The sequence below is a fragment of the Branchiostoma belcheri genome, unplaced genomic scaffold (assembly GCF_001625305.1).
Source record: "Branchiostoma belcheri isolate BF01 breed outbred unplaced genomic scaffold, Haploidv18h27 scaffold31, whole genome shotgun sequence".
NCBI lineage: Eukaryota > Metazoa > Chordata > Leptocardii > Amphioxiformes > Branchiostomatidae > Branchiostoma > Branchiostoma belcheri.
Genome location: NW_017803921.1, coordinates 1,325,776 through 1,342,352, shown reverse-complemented (window position 1 = coordinate 1,342,352; position 16,577 = coordinate 1,325,776). Strand labels below are relative to the sequence as shown.

Sequence of the window (16,577 nt, the reverse complement as noted above, 5' to 3'; positions counted from 1 at the left end):
TTCATATCGTTATCGCCACAAATATGATAGGAAATTAACTACATAACATATTTTTAACAAACAAATTTTATGTAGATACTATTTGAATTGTACATTGATAGTCATCTAAGGCCATCTAAGACTCCGAAAGATGTTTGGATGCGGTTTTCTACAAAGCAGTTCCCCAGGGAGGTACAGCACCGTCATCATCATCAACATGGCTGCCGCAGACCAAGAAATCCACGTCGGCGCAGTTCGTCCTCGTTCCTACCAAGACGAGAGCTATCAGCACGGGTTTCTTGGAACTGTGGGTGACTTACAGAAGGAAGGGGAACTGCAGGATGTCGTCCTTGAAGTCGAGGGCCGGCGGTTTCCCTGCCATCGGCTTGTTCTGTCCGCGGCCAGCCCCTACTTCAGAGCCATGTTTACAAGTGACATGGCGGAAAGTCGGCAGAACACGGTTGTTTTACAGGTAGGGTTAACGAGGGTTGACTAGACCAAAACAGACACGTAACAGAGATGCAAACAGAGATGCCACATATCCCATAGAACCACTTTAGGAGGAGTTCATGATTTTTTTTAATGAGCACAGTTTGTAATTTATCCCCCTCCCGTCCACGGGATCCCACCCCAATGTTTAGGCAGTGAAGCATCATGAAGACGAGGAGACGAGATGTGTGCTTGTGGGTACCGTGTTACTAGTATGTATTCTGGAGAAGACATGCCGTATCTGAACTAGTTCTAACCGGTTTCCTAGAAGTGGTCACTGGACTAGTCTACTCACCACCGGGGGTGACAGGTTCTACCATTCCCTTACGGGGGCTACCACGGATCAGAATATTGGATTCTTACACTACTAGTACAAGTATTTTGGTGTCAAATTTACCAGCTTCACAGTTCAGTGACCACTTTCGAAACTTTGTAGCCCTTTTTGTTTAATCATGATACCAACAGTAAATGGGATAAAAATTGGTACTAGTACTTAATTCTCCAAAAGGGTCGTTACAAAATGAACAGACACTAGCAATGGGGTAGGAGATTAAACGTTGTGTTTGTGTTGTATTCTGCAGGGTTTGGATCCAGACATATTTGAGGAGATCCTGAGTTACATCTACTCGGGAACCCTCCATGTGTCCCTGGACAGAGTGCAGCCCCTGTACCAGGCAGCCGACCTCCTCCAACTGGACTATGTGAGAGACACCTGCAGCAGCTACATGGCCATGAACGTGGAGTGCTCCACCTATGTGAACCTGTACAAGTTCGCTCATGTTTTCAGGGTGGATGTTGTTCTGAACTCTTGTCTGCAGTATATATGTGGACACTTTGTGGAGGTTGGTCATTTTTTACACTGTGATCAAATTCATCATCAATTCAATTAAGCTAGACAAATATACATGTATTTGAATTCTTTTACGTTGTGTTCAGAGACTTCAATAAAACATATTTTGATGCATGACAGCCTAGAGGCCTAATGGCAGCACAATATATTAGTAAAGAAATATGACACATCACATGATTGAGATGAGTTTTTTGAAAACAGAATGAAAGCATTTGGTAAGCTACTCAGACACTTGTCCATGGGTGTTTGCAACTAACAGTATGGTGGCTGTAGACATCTCTCCATGTTGTTCTGTTTTCAGCATATAGCCCCCAGTTTGCCCTTCTGACCCCAAGACCCAAGCTCACTAAGTGTGTTGAAGACATGGTTGTTCCACCTGCTTCTAAGTTACAGGTAAAATTCAATGAAGGCACATGTATTTGAATTGCCAAATATTCAAAGTACATGAAGATGTAATGTTACATGTATTTCATGCCTCCACAGGTTTCCTCCAGTGAGGAGTTCTGCAGCCTGAGTGTGGATCAGCTGACTGAGATCATCAGCCAGGATAAGCTGGAGGTTGATAAAGAGACAAGAGTGTGGGAGGCTGTGGTGAGATGGGTGCAGCACAGCAGGGAGGACAGGTGGGCAGCAGTCTTATGTTAAAAGAAGCCTGACTTATTGATGACATTCACAGGGTCTTAATTTTGTCATGTTTAGTCACATAAGTTAAAAGCCCTGTACCCTACAGACTTCAGCACCTACCCAGCATCCTCCCTCGCATCCGCTTCAACCTGCTGACCTCAGACGACACGGCAGCCATCTTGGATCACCCCCTGGTCAGGGAGGATCGTGGGAGTTCTGAGGTCATCAGAAATATCATCACCCCGAAGCCAAGGTTTGGGATGACCACAGAAATGGTTCTGCTGTACCATGAAGAGTATGTATATACATGTACTTCTTCTTTGACTCTGTTTACATGCTAGTATTCCTCTTGAGCATTACTTTCAACTAATTGATTGCATCTTGCTCTTTACAGCTCAAATGAGGTAATGTGGATGAACCCAGGAGAGACGAAGTTCATCAGGTGTCACTACAACCTATTTCCTGTTAGGTGTACCATTACTCCTGACAATGAGATCTATGTCTTAGCTTACATTGAAGGTTCAGATGACGTTATCCTGCATAAGTACAACCATATGGAGGACAAATGGGAACAAAAATCAACGGTGTACGTAGAAACAGGTCAACGGGTGCCAAGTCACTACCTTATGGAAGTCGATGGACATCTTTTTCACCTCATTCACGACACACGACACATGACATCAGAGATGAAGAAATACAACCAGCACACAAATGAGTGGCACAACTGTTCACCACCTCAACATGGTGAGCGGTTCTACTTCGAAGTGGCAGTGTCCTGCAATCAGCGCATCTATCTCCTCACATCAACGGAAATGCATTGGTACGATACAAGGGATGACCGGTGGACCAGGAAAGTCCTATCAGACAGCAATCCTGAAGTGGAATTTGATTACGACCTCTGTTCAGCAGCTGCCATGGGAACAGAGATCTTCTGCACAGATAATATGTTCTCGAAGATGTTCGTGTATGACACAGAGGCAGACAGCTGGTCTGAGCATTCAGGGTTCCCTGAAGGGGTAAACATTGAAAGCTGCACTCTCTTTGTACTCCAAAACATGTTGCATGCATTGTTAGGCTGCGCCGATGGCCGTACGTCAGACTCCTCGTACCGGCCATTTGAGCAGGTTTATGTGTATGACAGGTCTACAGATGTTTGGAGAGAGTCGGCTGTCCTGCCAGGTAAGCTTTGGTATATGGATCCTACAAACACTGCAGCTCGTATGTACCTACCATATCTTAACACCAGCCATGAAGAAGCACAGGGTGCAGAAAACCCAGAGGAACCACGTGAAGAATAACTCCAGTTGTCCATGCCATGGCATGTTTCAGTAGTGCAGCAAATGCGTGGGGACATGCTAGAACATCCTCATGGATTACATTCAGATTAGGCAGACTTTAATGACTTCATTGTCTAAGTTTGTTTTATACCTCTCCATGGAACAGGAGAAGGCACTGCGTTCTGGAGGGAACAGTGGTGACAAGTCTAAGTCTCTCCAGACCTGAGCAAATGTCATACTTTTATTCAGTGTGTTTTCGGCGCAGGACTGTTGAAGGATATCTGTGTTGTACAGTTTCCAGTTCTTGCCGAATTCCCTACTATGGGATAGATGTTTTTGCACGCAAACTAGCACTGTAACCTTTACTGGAAAGTGATGCTTGCTTCTCAAAGTGACCAGATATACAAATACGACTTACCAGATAGACCACACATTCTTGAAGAAATGTGTCCAATTATTGCGTGCATTTTATTGTTAGTACCTGTTCTTACATTCACTACTACTAGTATTTAAACCATATGTATGGGCACGTAATATTGATAGATTATAGCGCAGTTGATACTTAATCAATCACCTTGAATTATATATCTATAGAAAGCTTAGTTTGCACCTACCTTCGTATCACACTAACAAAATTAATGTACACTTGTATTTACTCAAAGTTCTGTCACACCTTCTTGACAATGTATACTTTTTATAACAATACTGATGAATAGCAATAGCTCTATTTTCTTTGAAGAACTATTTTTACAGAGATTAAACTTTTTTTCATGTACACATGTGTGCCGAAGCATTTCTTGAGAGAACTCTTGATTCTCCCAACACAAACCCAGAGTGAGGATATTACAGAACCAACCCATAGGTTTCCTGTGTTGGGAAATCAGTCTTAAATTTCATGTCAATGAAGGACAGACATCCAGGTAAAATTTTAGTTACGTAACACAAGATACATGAAAATAAACCGGATATGTTCTCTGAAGACCCATTCTCAGTTAGTGATAAAAGATAGTGGATCATTCAGTCTTATTTTTACATAGGAAGATGGAAAACACCCAAACAGGATATACAGATAGCAGCAAACTTAAACTGTTGATCACTGTAGTTTGATTAACGGTTTGGTTATTGATATGGTAATTGTTATTCAGTAATAAAATGCTACACTTGTCTTAGTCGTCCTTTATGCCAAAGTCGTAAGGCATGTTTGTTATTTTGCTACTTTCATCCAAACAACTCTTTCTAGTGAAAGGAAAGTACATCACCTTAGTATTACTACTGCACTGGTTCCCAAGCATTCTTCCACTTTTGGTCCAGGGACACAGGGATGAAAAATTTTAACGCCACATCCATTTGCATCACAGGTTACGACTAATCATAAAGACCTGTTCCAAAGCCAATTTTCAGCAGGCCCACTTACGTTATGGCCTGATTGCAATATTATGTTATACAATATTCATATTCAAACAGACCTACCAACATACCATAAAATTTTGAAAACGCCTGTTAGCTTGTATTTTCACTAAACAACAGTAAAGTCAACGGCACGCAAACTACAGTGAGATGTACTGATCACCGCTACATTATGTGTGTAATCAGGGTGCGTTTATGGGTCAAAGTTCAACAGAACTATTTTTTTTTTGTTCCCATTGGGAGGTACAGCACCGTGATCATCATCGACATGGCTGCCGCCGACCAAGAATTCCACGTCAGCGCGGTTCGTGCTCGTTCCTACCAAGACGAGAGCTATCAGCACGGGTTTCTTGGAGCTGTGGGTGACTTACAGAAGGAAGGGGAACTGCAGGATGTCGTCCTTGAAGTCGAGGGCCGGCGGTTTCCCTGCCATCGGCTTGTTCTGTCCGCGGCCAGCCCCTACTTCAGAGCCATGTTTACAAGCGACATGGCGGAAAGTCGGCAGCAAACAGTTGTTTTACAGGTAGGTTTAACACTTACTATATTAGGGTTGACTAGATCAAAAACAGACATTTTACACAGATACCACATATCCCATAGAATCAGCAAAATAAGGAGGGGTTCATATTCTTTCCTGAAATTAGCACAGTTTGTTATAATAAGGGGGGCAAATTTTGCAATTTGCCCCCCTCCCCACTACTATATTGTAACGGGCCCTTCCTCGCCCTGACCCCAAGGTTTAGGCAATGAAGACGAGGAGACGAGAGCTAGCTGTGCTTGTGAGTACCGTGCGATAATATTCTGGAAAAAGTAGTATGTATCAGAACTAGTTCAAACCGGTTTCCAAGAAGTGGTCACTGGACTAGTCTACTCACCACCGGGGGTGGTGGTGGGTTATACCATTTTCATAGGGGGGGGCTCAGAATATTGGATTCTTGCACTATTTTGGTGTAAAATTTACCAGCTTCACAGTTCAGTGACCACTTTCGAAACTTTTTGTTTAATCATGATCCCATCAGTAAAAGGGATGAAAATTGATAATTTATTCTCAAAAAGGGCCATTACAAAATGGGGTGGGGTAGGAGTTCAAATGTTGTGTTTGTGTTGTATTCCTCTGTAGGGTTTGGATGCAGACATGTTCGAGGAGATCCTGAGTTACATCTACTCGGGAACCCTCCATGTGTCCCTGGACAGAGTGCAGCCCCTGTACCAGGCAGCCGACCTCCTGCAGCTGGACTATGTGAGAGACACCTGCAGCAGCTACATGGCCATGAACGTGGAGCGCTCCACCTGTGTGGACCTGTACAAGTTTGCTGATGTCTTCATGGTGGATGTTGTTCTGAACTGTTGTCTGCAGTATATATGTCAGCATTTTGTGGAGGTTGGTCTTCTTTTTACATTGTGATCAGAGACTTTAATGAGATAAATTTTCATGCATGACAGCCTCTAGTTTAGAGACCAAATGGCCCTGGTGACCCCAAGTCCACTGAGTGTGTTGAAGAGTTGGTTGTCCAGACTGCTTCTAAGTTATTGTTAACACATATGCTTAAATTGCCAAATACATGCACATGTATTTAACAAAAGAGCAATCTTATACCTTCATAGGTTTCCTCCAGTGAGGAGTTCTGCAGCCTGAGTGTGGATCAGCTGACTGAGATCATCAGCCAGGATAAGCTGGAGGTTAAAGAGGAGACAAGAGTGTGGGAGGCTGTGGTGAGATGGGTGCAGCACAGCAGGGAGGACAGGTGGGCATCACTTTGTTAATAGCCTAGGTATCTTTCATTGATGTAGTGAAAGATACCAATAAGTTGATTTGTCACATGATTCAATATTTTCTGCAATGATGAAAAACATTACCAAAACTCTATCTTTACCCTGTACCCTACAGACTGCAGCACCTACCCAGCATCCTCCCTCATATCCGCTTCAACCTGCTGACCTCAGACGACACGGCAGGCATCTTGGAACACCCCCTGGTTAGGGAGGATCATGGGAGTTGTGAGGTCATCGGGAATGTGGAACAATTCGGTCACCCCAATCGGAAGCCAAGGCTTGGGATGACCACGGAAATGGTTCTGCTGTCTGATTCATTAAAGTATGTATATACCAGTACTTCTTCTTTGACTCTGTTTTCATGTTTGAATTTCTCTTTGGCATATTTTTTCTTAATCTAAGAAACAACAAATTAAATTGGTATGGCCTGCTCATTTAAATGCATCTCGCCTTTTACAGCAGTAATGAGATGCTGTGGATGAATCCAAGAGAAGGGAAGTACATCAGGTGTCACTACAACCCACGTGTACTTCCACTTCTAGGTACTGTTACGCATGATAATGATATCTATATCTTAGCTTATGAAAATTTAGAAGAGAAAATAACCCTGTATAAGTACAACCATGTTCAGAACAAATGGGAACGAAAGTCTACTGTGTATGAAGAACTTGAAGAGACAGGCGATATGCAACACGATGACTACCTGATGGAAATCGATGGCCATCTTTTTCACCTTCTTCTTACATGGGAAGTGGTGGTGTTGAAGAAGTACAATCAGCACACCAATGAGTGGCACAACTGTTCAACACCTCAGCATGATAGTATGTCAGACTTTAGTATAGCAGTGTCCTGTAGTCAGCACATCTATGTCATCACACAGAGGGAAATACATTGGTACGACCCAAGGGAAGACCAGTGGACTGGTAAACCCCTGTCAGACTACAGTCTTGAAGTGGAAGAACAATTCTGTGCAGCAGTTGGCATGGGAACAGAGATCTTCTGCATGGATTATGACTTCAAGAAGACATTGGTGTATGACACACAGGCAGACAGCTGGGTTAGTCACCCAGGGTTTCCGAGTAAAGGTCAGGACATTGTCATTGATAACTGCACTCTCTTTGTGCTCCAAAACCAGTTGCATGCATTGGTAGAGTACGGCGATTACTCACGTCGAGGCCAGTACAAACGGCTTCAGCATATTTTCGTGTATGACAGGTCAGAAGATGTTTGGAGAGAGTTGTCTGCTCTGCATGCTTCACGTTGGAGTACGGAAAAGCCTACCTACCCTGTGGCTCGTATGTACCTACCATATCTGACCAACAACCATGAAGAAACATGGTGCAGCGAACCCAGAGGGACCACATGAAGAATGCAGTAATGCCAGTTGTCCATGGCATGTTTCAGTAGTGCACAACCAATAAGAAAATGTGTGGGAACATGCAAGAACGTCCACGTAGATTAGTTTTAAGATTTGGCTCAGTATATTGTCAAAGTTGATTTTATACTTGTAGCACATTGCTTATGCATTTTCATTGAATATAGAATAGGCACGGTAGAAAATGGCTGTCTCTCCCCATACCTCAGCAGACCTGTTATACGTTGATTCTGTGTGCTTTCAGGGCAGGATTAGTAGTGTCAAAATAGAACTTTTAGAAGGCTTCTATTTGAAGCTCCCTGGTACTGTTAAAGGCTATCTCTGTGTTGTACAGTTTTTAGTTCTTGCGCAGCTGTGTACCCCACTATGGTATATAGATGTTTCTGCATTTAAGCTAGCAGTTAGGTATTAATTAGAAAGTGATGTTTGCTTCTTAAAGTAGTGAAGGGACTTTTTATGACTGACCTGACCTGACTGACCTGATAATGTTGCTTATCAGGCAGCACATTCTTTAAGAAATGTGTCCAAATATTGCAGTATATTTATCTGTCCTTTGGTTCATCATGTTAAACCTAACACAAAATGTATTAATTAATTTCAATAGATTTTAGCTTTATAAATCACAATACATATATTGTATATCACTTATAAATTTAATTTGCACCCTTACTGTATCACACTAATACAATGTTTGATAGCATTTAATTACACTTCTGTTGCATCTTCTTGACAATGTATCCTTTTTATAAAGAGATGTGACTACGAAGAGCACATTTTTTGATCATCATTTTGTCAGAGATTAAACTGTTATTTGCGTACACACGTGTTCCAATGTTGTTGTTTTTGTTGTTACTCCGTGAAGGAGGTCAGGACCTCCGGACGGAGTGTTGTAATCGGCTGATTTTTCATGTTCGCAGTCAAAACACTGGGTTCTCTTTGTGTAATCGGCACGCAATTTTATACGCCGTCTGCGGGCATGCCCGTGTTGATGCACGAATGTGTATTTTTGCCGTTGCTGCTTTCGCGGTCAATGTAATATCGCAGACGCACCCCTACAATTACGAGGCGAATTGGAATGGTCCAGAAAAACGCGTTGTTTGGAATAGCAGTGGGGTTCAAAAAAGTTCATGCAGATACGGGGTGGTTTTTATAAGTGGTTCCAGATGTTTTTGCCCATGGTTAAGAGATGCCAAGTTTTTTGGAAGATGTTCGCAGCCAAAACGCATTCTTCCGTACGTCGCATTTCTGTGTAATTTCGCATGTGGTGTTGCATTATGTCCGGGATGATGCACGTCTTTTTATTTTTACCGTAGCTGTTTTGATATTGGAGTAAATGCTTATTTTCGAAACATCCCCATTTCTTTGAAATGGTTTCGTCCGTTTATGCAACTGTTACTGCGCTAATGACGACCAGTCGCGCTGTCCTGATACACCGCGAATGTGCGAGTGTTCCCTGTAGACAGTCCCGGGAGTCATTTTTTTCCGCACATTCCAGGAGCCAAACCAAAATACGTTCATGAACCGAGTCCAAAAAACCGAAACGTGAAAATCGGATGATCGGACCTGATGTACATTTCTCTTTCTATAGATTGTACACATAACACAATACACACATCTTTAGATAATCTGGCCATGGCAGGTTAAAAAAAAGTAACCCTGAATCATACTAGATTAGCGTAAATGCATGTTAATGCGTTCAAAACAAGAAAAAAATTGTTTCCGGGTATTAATCTCTTGAATCACGGCGCTGAATATTGACGCAAAAATATTTCGGGCATCGCGCGCCCTTCCCGCGTCACGTGTAGGCATCTCGCATCTCTGATTGGTTGTTGCGTCTTAAGATGACTGAGCCGACGCGTTTAAACAATTTTTCTTTGTTCGATTTATCACACTTCACAGAGAATTGTCGCCAATGGCTACTTCTTTTTGTTGCAATATATAATACTTCACGGAGAATTGTCACCTATGGCTTCTTGTTGTTGTTGTTTTTAAGAAAACTTGAGATTTACACAAATCCAGAGTGAGGATATTTCATAGCTAACCCTTAGGTTCCCAGTGTTTCTAAAACAGTTTAATTTTACTTCAATGAATAGACATCCAGATAAGACATTACGTAAAACAAAAATATATCAACTGGATAACTTCTCTGGTCATGCTTCTCCAACTTTTAAAATATATCAACAGGCCCCATATTAGACTTAGACTTAGGGGCTCCCACACCCTACATTGGATTACCTTATGATGTTAGATGTACATTGTACATATTCAGTCATCTTTGGGCATATGAACCAGCCTTCATCAGCCCTGTCATGAGAGTAGCCGCATCCAACCAAGACCTGCCAACATATCATAAAATTGTGAAAACTCTCAGTGACTTGTATTTTCACTACCGAACCAAGTTCAACCATTTTGTCAACAGTACTGTCTGTACTGATATCCATATCGGTTATTCGTCCATGTTGCTACATTATTTGGGTAATCAAAGTACGCATACAGTTCCCTTTGGAGGTACAGCACCTTCATCATCATCAACATGGCTGCCGCGCACCAAGAAACCCACGCCAGCTCAGTTCGTCCTCGTTCCTACCAAGACGAGAGCTATCAGCGTGGGTTTCTTGGAGCTGTGGGTGACTTACAGAAGGAAGGGGAACTGCAGGATGTCGTCCTTGAAGTCGAGGGCCGGCGGTTTCCCTGCCATCGGCTTGTTCTGTCCACAGCCAGCCCCTACTTCAGAGCCATGTTTACAAGCGACATGGCGGAAAGTCGGCAGAACACGGTTGTTTTGCAGGTGAGGTTTGACGCTTATAATATCATAACGGTTCCGTAGAACAAAACAGGATTTTTACAGAGATGCCAAATATCCCATAGCTAGAACTAGGGAAATTAGGAGAAGTTCATATTAACTAAATAAATTCTTCCAGAAATGAGTACAGTTTACTGCCCCCCTCCCCACTGTTAAATTAAGTGCTCTATAATTTAGTGTCCAATATTTACCAGTTTCACAGTTCACTGACAATTTTTGAAAATCTATAGCTCTTTTTGTTTTACTATAATATATTAAGGCTACGATTAGTAAAATGTGATGAAACTTGGTACCTAATTCTCCATAACAAAATGTAAACGAGTCATTACAAAATCAACAGACTCTAGCAAATTATGAAGTTTGAACATTGTGTTGTATTTGTTCTGCAGGGTTTGGATGCAGACATGTTTGAGGAGATCCTGAGTTACATCTACTCGGGAACCCTCCATGTGTCCCTGGACAGAGTGCAGCCCCTGTACCAGGCAGCCGACCTCCTCCAACTGGACTATGTGAGAGACACCTGCAGCAGCTACATGGCCATGAACGTGGAGCGCTCCACCTGTGTGGACCTGTACAAGTTTGCTGAGGTCTTCTCTGTCAGGAATATCCTGAATCCCTGTCTGCAGTATATCGTCAAGAACTTTACTGAGGTTTGTCTCCATTGGGGATCCTGTATTTTATCTAGTGTAATATTGCCTACACTGTGTATATATATAATGACTAGCTTTAGTTAGTTGGCTTTCTGCTTAACAATCTATCCTTATAATTTGATTCCTTGAGTTCTGATCTACATGTGCGTGTTCTCTACTTCCACAGGTTTCCTCCAGTGAGGAGTTCTACAGCCTGAGTGTGGATCAGCTGACTGAGATCATCAGCCAGGATAAGCTGGAGGTTAAAGAGGAGACAAGAGTGTGGGAGGCTGTGGTGAGATGGGTGCAGCACAGCAGGGAGGACAGGTGGGCAGCAGTGTTATGTTTACAGGTGTCTTTCATTTTTCTAGTTAGTTAGTACACACATGTAATAAAAACACTATGAGTATGACTGAAGAAATCTGACTCTGTTGATGGCATTGATGCAGGCATTAATTTTGTTCAATTCAGACAGCGAGTCACATAATTCAGCATTCCAGCAATTTCTGCTGTGATATACAAAAGTCTTCCACCCTACAGACTGCAGCACCTACCCAGCATCCTCCCTCACATCCGCTTCAACCTGCTGACCTCAGACGACACGGCAGCCATCTTGGAACATCCCGTGGTCAGGGAGGATCATGGGACTTCTGAGGTCATCAGGAATCTGGTTCAGACGAGGAACCCGAAGCTTAGGCCGAGGCTTGGGATGACCACAGAAATGGTTCTGCTGTCCAACATAGAGTATGTACACATGTATATGCATGTACATGTACTTCTAATTTGCCTAGCTTTCTGGGTCTGAAAGAATTTTTGCACAATGTCATTCCTTTATTTTTTGTCCTGCATTTTACATTTCCACAGTCATGTACTAGTGGATACACTGTGTGCTATGCCTTTATACTAGTATTTCACCTTATGACTATTATTTCTCTGTGGCTACAAGGCTTGATTTGATAGATGGCATCAGTGCATGCCCAAAGAAAAGTTATGAATTTGCTGTACAGTTTTTAAGATAATTAGTGATGTATGTTGTGCTTTGTGTATCTTGCATAGTCTAGTGGTTAGCATCCCTGCCTCTTAACCAAAAAGTTCGAAGTTTGAATCACGGCTGTTGCTGCCTGACGACATGCACGCTAGTATAGGAAAGCGTCACAGTCCTTAGGATGGGATGTTAGCTGTGGTCAACTGTTCATTGTGCTTGTCAAAAATAGCAAGGGGAATTTCCCTGGTAAATGTGAACCTGTAAATACTGTACATATCATCTGTCTTCTCTGTCATGGCCAGTGGAAGAGTAGGTCTTCAGTGAGCTAAAACTAGTCGGAGATCACATTCCTTTCCTTTTTCCTTCTCCAGGACAATGGAGGATGAGATCCTGTACATGAACCCACAGGAAGGGATGTACATCAGCTGCACTGAAGACATACCTGATGGAACACTGATAACAGTCACCAAGGATAATGATATTTATGGCCTTATTAATGGGAGAGGTGAGGAATATTATCAGTTGTCAATGTTGAAGTACAACCATGTAGATAATGTGTGGGAAGATGCTGATATGTCCTCAGTATCTGCGTACCAGAGGGAATACTCGGGTATGTTTACTCAACAGGATGAGTGCCTTCTTGAAGTGGATGGGATTTTATATTACCTTGCTGCTGATCTAGGAGAAGTCAGTGCGTTGGTGCGGATGAAAAAGTATGACCAGCGTACAGACCAGTGGCAGGAGTGTTCACAGCTACTACTTGAAGGAAAATGGGATCACAGCACTGCTTTATCCTGTGGCTCATACATCTATTTCCTCACGGACTCAGCGATGTATCACTACAATCCCAGCCAGGACTGTTGGTGCAAGAGAACTCCACCAAACCTTTGGTGTGATAGCCGATGGATCATTGCTGCTGCCTTGGGAACAGAGATTTTCTGCACAAATTATACCTTCTCCGAGGCCATGGTGTACAACACAGAGTCTGATTGCTGGCAGAAACTGCCAAGCTGGCCAAACCAAGGGAACCGTTCTGTTGAGTTTCTTCCTAACTTTTTCGTATTGGACAATCAGGTGCATATATTGTTAGAGACCTATGACGGTGACAAACCCCTTGGGTCATCATGTGACTATCTGGTATATGTGTACGACAGGGCTGCTGATGTCTGGAGAGACTTGAAGGCCACCCTGCCTAACATTAAAAAGCAGTATCATGTACGTCACCCCATGTGCCCTGTGGCACGTATCTACATACCATATCTGAAGGGGGCACAAAAACACATCACCTGTTATGGATTTAAGCCATGTTAGGAGCACACATAATCATTGGTGAAACTAGTGATGTGAACTCAAACCAGCAAACCTGTCGCTGAAGAATCTGTGTGTGGACTGTTCTTGTGTGGACACACAGAATACAGTATGCAGGACTGGTCAATGACATTTTCTTTATATCTTAGCTTTTGCCAAAACCCCCTCACAATGGGACAGATCTTGTAGTACATTGTATTTGTTAGTGGCACTTTCATTTCTGACACAAACCCTTCCTTCATTTTTAGAGAGAAATGACATGTTTCCAGGACTGGCCTGATGTTCTGTATCTTTGAGTATAACAGGAATAATTACCCGGCCATGGCCAGGTGGCCAGCTTGAAGAGGTGGTCACCTTGGCAGGCTTAACTGTACTAGTACTTGATGGGGGGGGGGAGTATGTTATGGGCCCAAGTAAAGTAACTAGTTGATAAGGGAGGAGTAGATTAGGAGCCCCAGTAGACTAACTAGGGTGGTACACAAGGTAAGGCATCATACCCATTGTAAAACTTTTACAGCAAATAGTCAGAGATTTTTATTTTAAAAAATTTGAATTTTATTGGCACAACACAACCAAAGAGAAGGCCTGGCTTACTTTCAACCAACATAATTTTTTTTACAATTTCTCAAGTCACTGTGGCATTGAGCTATATTTGAAAAAAATTAAGGTTCACACAAAGTCAACATAATAAGGATAAAGTTTTGTTTACAAACTAAGATACACCTGTAATATTAGTTGAAATTTAAAAGATTACAGTAATATTCTCAAAGAAAAACATCTGGTGTTAGTTCCACTATGTAAGCTATAAGCAGACTCAACTTTGCTTCACTGTATGATGTTACATGTATATTTCTTGTGCCTTGTATATTCACTTCCAAGAAGTACTAAAATAAAATGGTGAAAACCTGAAATCGTAACTTGTGGGGCCCATTTTCTCTACCAAACCAACACTCAACGGCATCTATAGAAATTTAATAGTGTGCATATGTACAGATACCCTGTCTTTACCATGGTAGGACAGTTACCCTTGCTTATACTAGTTGTACTGATGTGATGCCACCAAAATTCAACCCCACCCCTATAACACAACCAAAACCTTACAATACAGTGTACCCAGCTATGGCTTTAACTTCAGGGACACTGGCTCTACCGAGGTTAAATCTGTTTTTTTATTACAGTTCCACTGTTGGTTAATGGATACGAGGGCACCACATGACAGATACCACCACCCACCCCCATAACACTCAGCACAACTGAAGCCATCAATGTTGTCATTGTCCCTGTCCACAGTAGAGAACCGGCAGCCAATGTGGGAGGCAATGATTGTGTCACAATTATTTCTTCCTTTCCTGGGCACACCTTGATACAGTCTGTAGTCATTCTTCTCATCAGCTACCCTGGGAAATTTTTTAAAAAAATTTAATTAACAAGAAACCAAAGATTAAACACTTTTAGAGTATTTAGAGTTGGGAAATTCCAGCCTGCATGCGCAGAGAGACCATCTTTGATCTCCAAATTCAACCATATTGTCAGTCTACGGTTACACCATCGCACGTTACCTCTCACTGCCAATGCAAAGCCATGCATCGCACTGAAAAACACATTGACTATGATAGGGGTGAGTCTGTGTTTTGTATCCAAAATCGTGTCTGTCTAGACTTAGGATCAGCCATGATACGTTTTGTATCCAAGAATGTAGGTTTGCCCCATGCACAGTTCTGGATACAGGTTTAGGCTATCCAGAAACGGTTCTATACAAAGCACAGGTCTGGTCATACACAGATGGATGCATCTCACTGAACAAATAATGACCGTGTGTGTGCCTGGACACCGGCCTGCACTGGGTAATCTGATGCTGACTTACTTAAAGGTACCACTGGTGCACATGATGTTCATATGTTTTCCTGTGGAGCGTACAAAGTGGATCCTCAGCCTGTAGTCCTTCTGGTTGGTCAGGAGGTGGATGTTGTCGTTCCCCAGCCAGTGTTCCCCGTCCTTGTTCCCAAACCCACGCTTGTACTCCGCCCAGGTACGGTTGAATGGGACGGTGCCATCTATCCGACGCTGGATGACAGTCCAGCCTCCGCCTAGGCATAAAAACATGAAAATTTCCAGTTTTCACATCTGACATTTCAATGTCCTACTGTCACCTTCACGGCAACAATGACTGGTTGTGATTCGTACTGCAGCTAGGTGTCGCTGCTGCAATGTTACAAAAGGGATGTGAAAACCCAATTTGGTTGTTGAATAAAGACCCTTTTTGTACAGATGAAATGATTCATGTATCGCCTTGTGATGAAGGTTATGTTTTCAGGGATGTGTGTTCGTGTATCTGTGAACAGCATGAATAGTAATGACATTTGGTATGTGGGTAGGTTTTGGCGGCATGAAAAAATGATTAGTTTATTGACCACCTAGCTGCTTAGGTACTGCAACTGAACTTATGATTTTGATGTCCGGTGTCCTGGACACTGGAACTTACCGCTAGTATCCATGTCGCAGTAGACCTCCACTGGAGCGGTGTTCTGTAGAGTGATGCGGTAGACGCCGCTTGTGGTGAACCCACCCTCATAGATCTCAGCACAGTCACGGAATCTTCCCCAAGCTGCAATCAAGAAGGCACAATATTAATCTAAGGAAGTCTTACTGATAAAAAGTCAAAAGTGGTAAATATTGAATTGTCTCTAGCTATGACATTCGTTGGAATACCTAGGGCAATCGTTGTATGGGGCATTCTTAGTATGGTCTTGCATATGTCAAACAAAATTCATCTATCTTGTTACAGTGCAAGACATCTTAGATCCTTTACGATGGTTAGTTCTGTCATAGCCTGCTTGAGAGAAAATAATTCTACAACATCAAATTAGATAATCGCAAGACTGCCTACGACAAATGTGGCCGGGCCATTAGCAACAATTCTAGAAGACTCCTCTATCGCAGTTTTCAACCTTACCGAACTCACAGCTCCCGTGTCTTAGGTTGGTAGTAGACACTGTACCTTTCCGACTTGATGTCGTCATTGGTTCGACTTCAGCCCGGAGAGTTGGTGGGACGGAAGTGACGTCATCAGAGGCTGGC

General features: G+C 42.7%; 1 protein-coding gene and 1 pseudogene across 1 annotated transcript; one reads left to right on the top strand and one right to left on the bottom strand.

Moving 5' to 3' along the window:
• The first annotated feature begins 172 nt into the window (after positions 1-172).
• LOC109474632 lies at positions 173-13,885 on the top strand. Its single transcript, XM_019774981.1, has 15 exons — positions 173-451; positions 1,050-1,310; positions 1,802-1,941; positions 2,049-2,237; positions 2,337-2,526; positions 4,958-5,149; positions 5,747-6,007; positions 6,232-6,371; positions 6,515-6,721; positions 6,859-7,635; positions 10,283-10,562; positions 10,967-11,227; positions 11,394-11,533; positions 11,747-11,950; positions 12,563-13,885. The coding sequence occupies exons 1-15, from the start codon at positions 197-199 to the stop codon at positions 13,500-13,502; spliced, it is 4,437 nt and encodes a 1,478-aa protein (XP_019630540.1). The 5' UTR covers positions 173-196; the 3' UTR covers positions 13,503-13,885.
• A 163-nt stretch (positions 13,886-14,048) lies between these two features.
• On the bottom strand, positions 14,049-16,123 carry LOC109474459 (annotated as a pseudogene).
• Between the last annotated feature and the right edge of the window lie 454 nt (positions 16,124-16,577).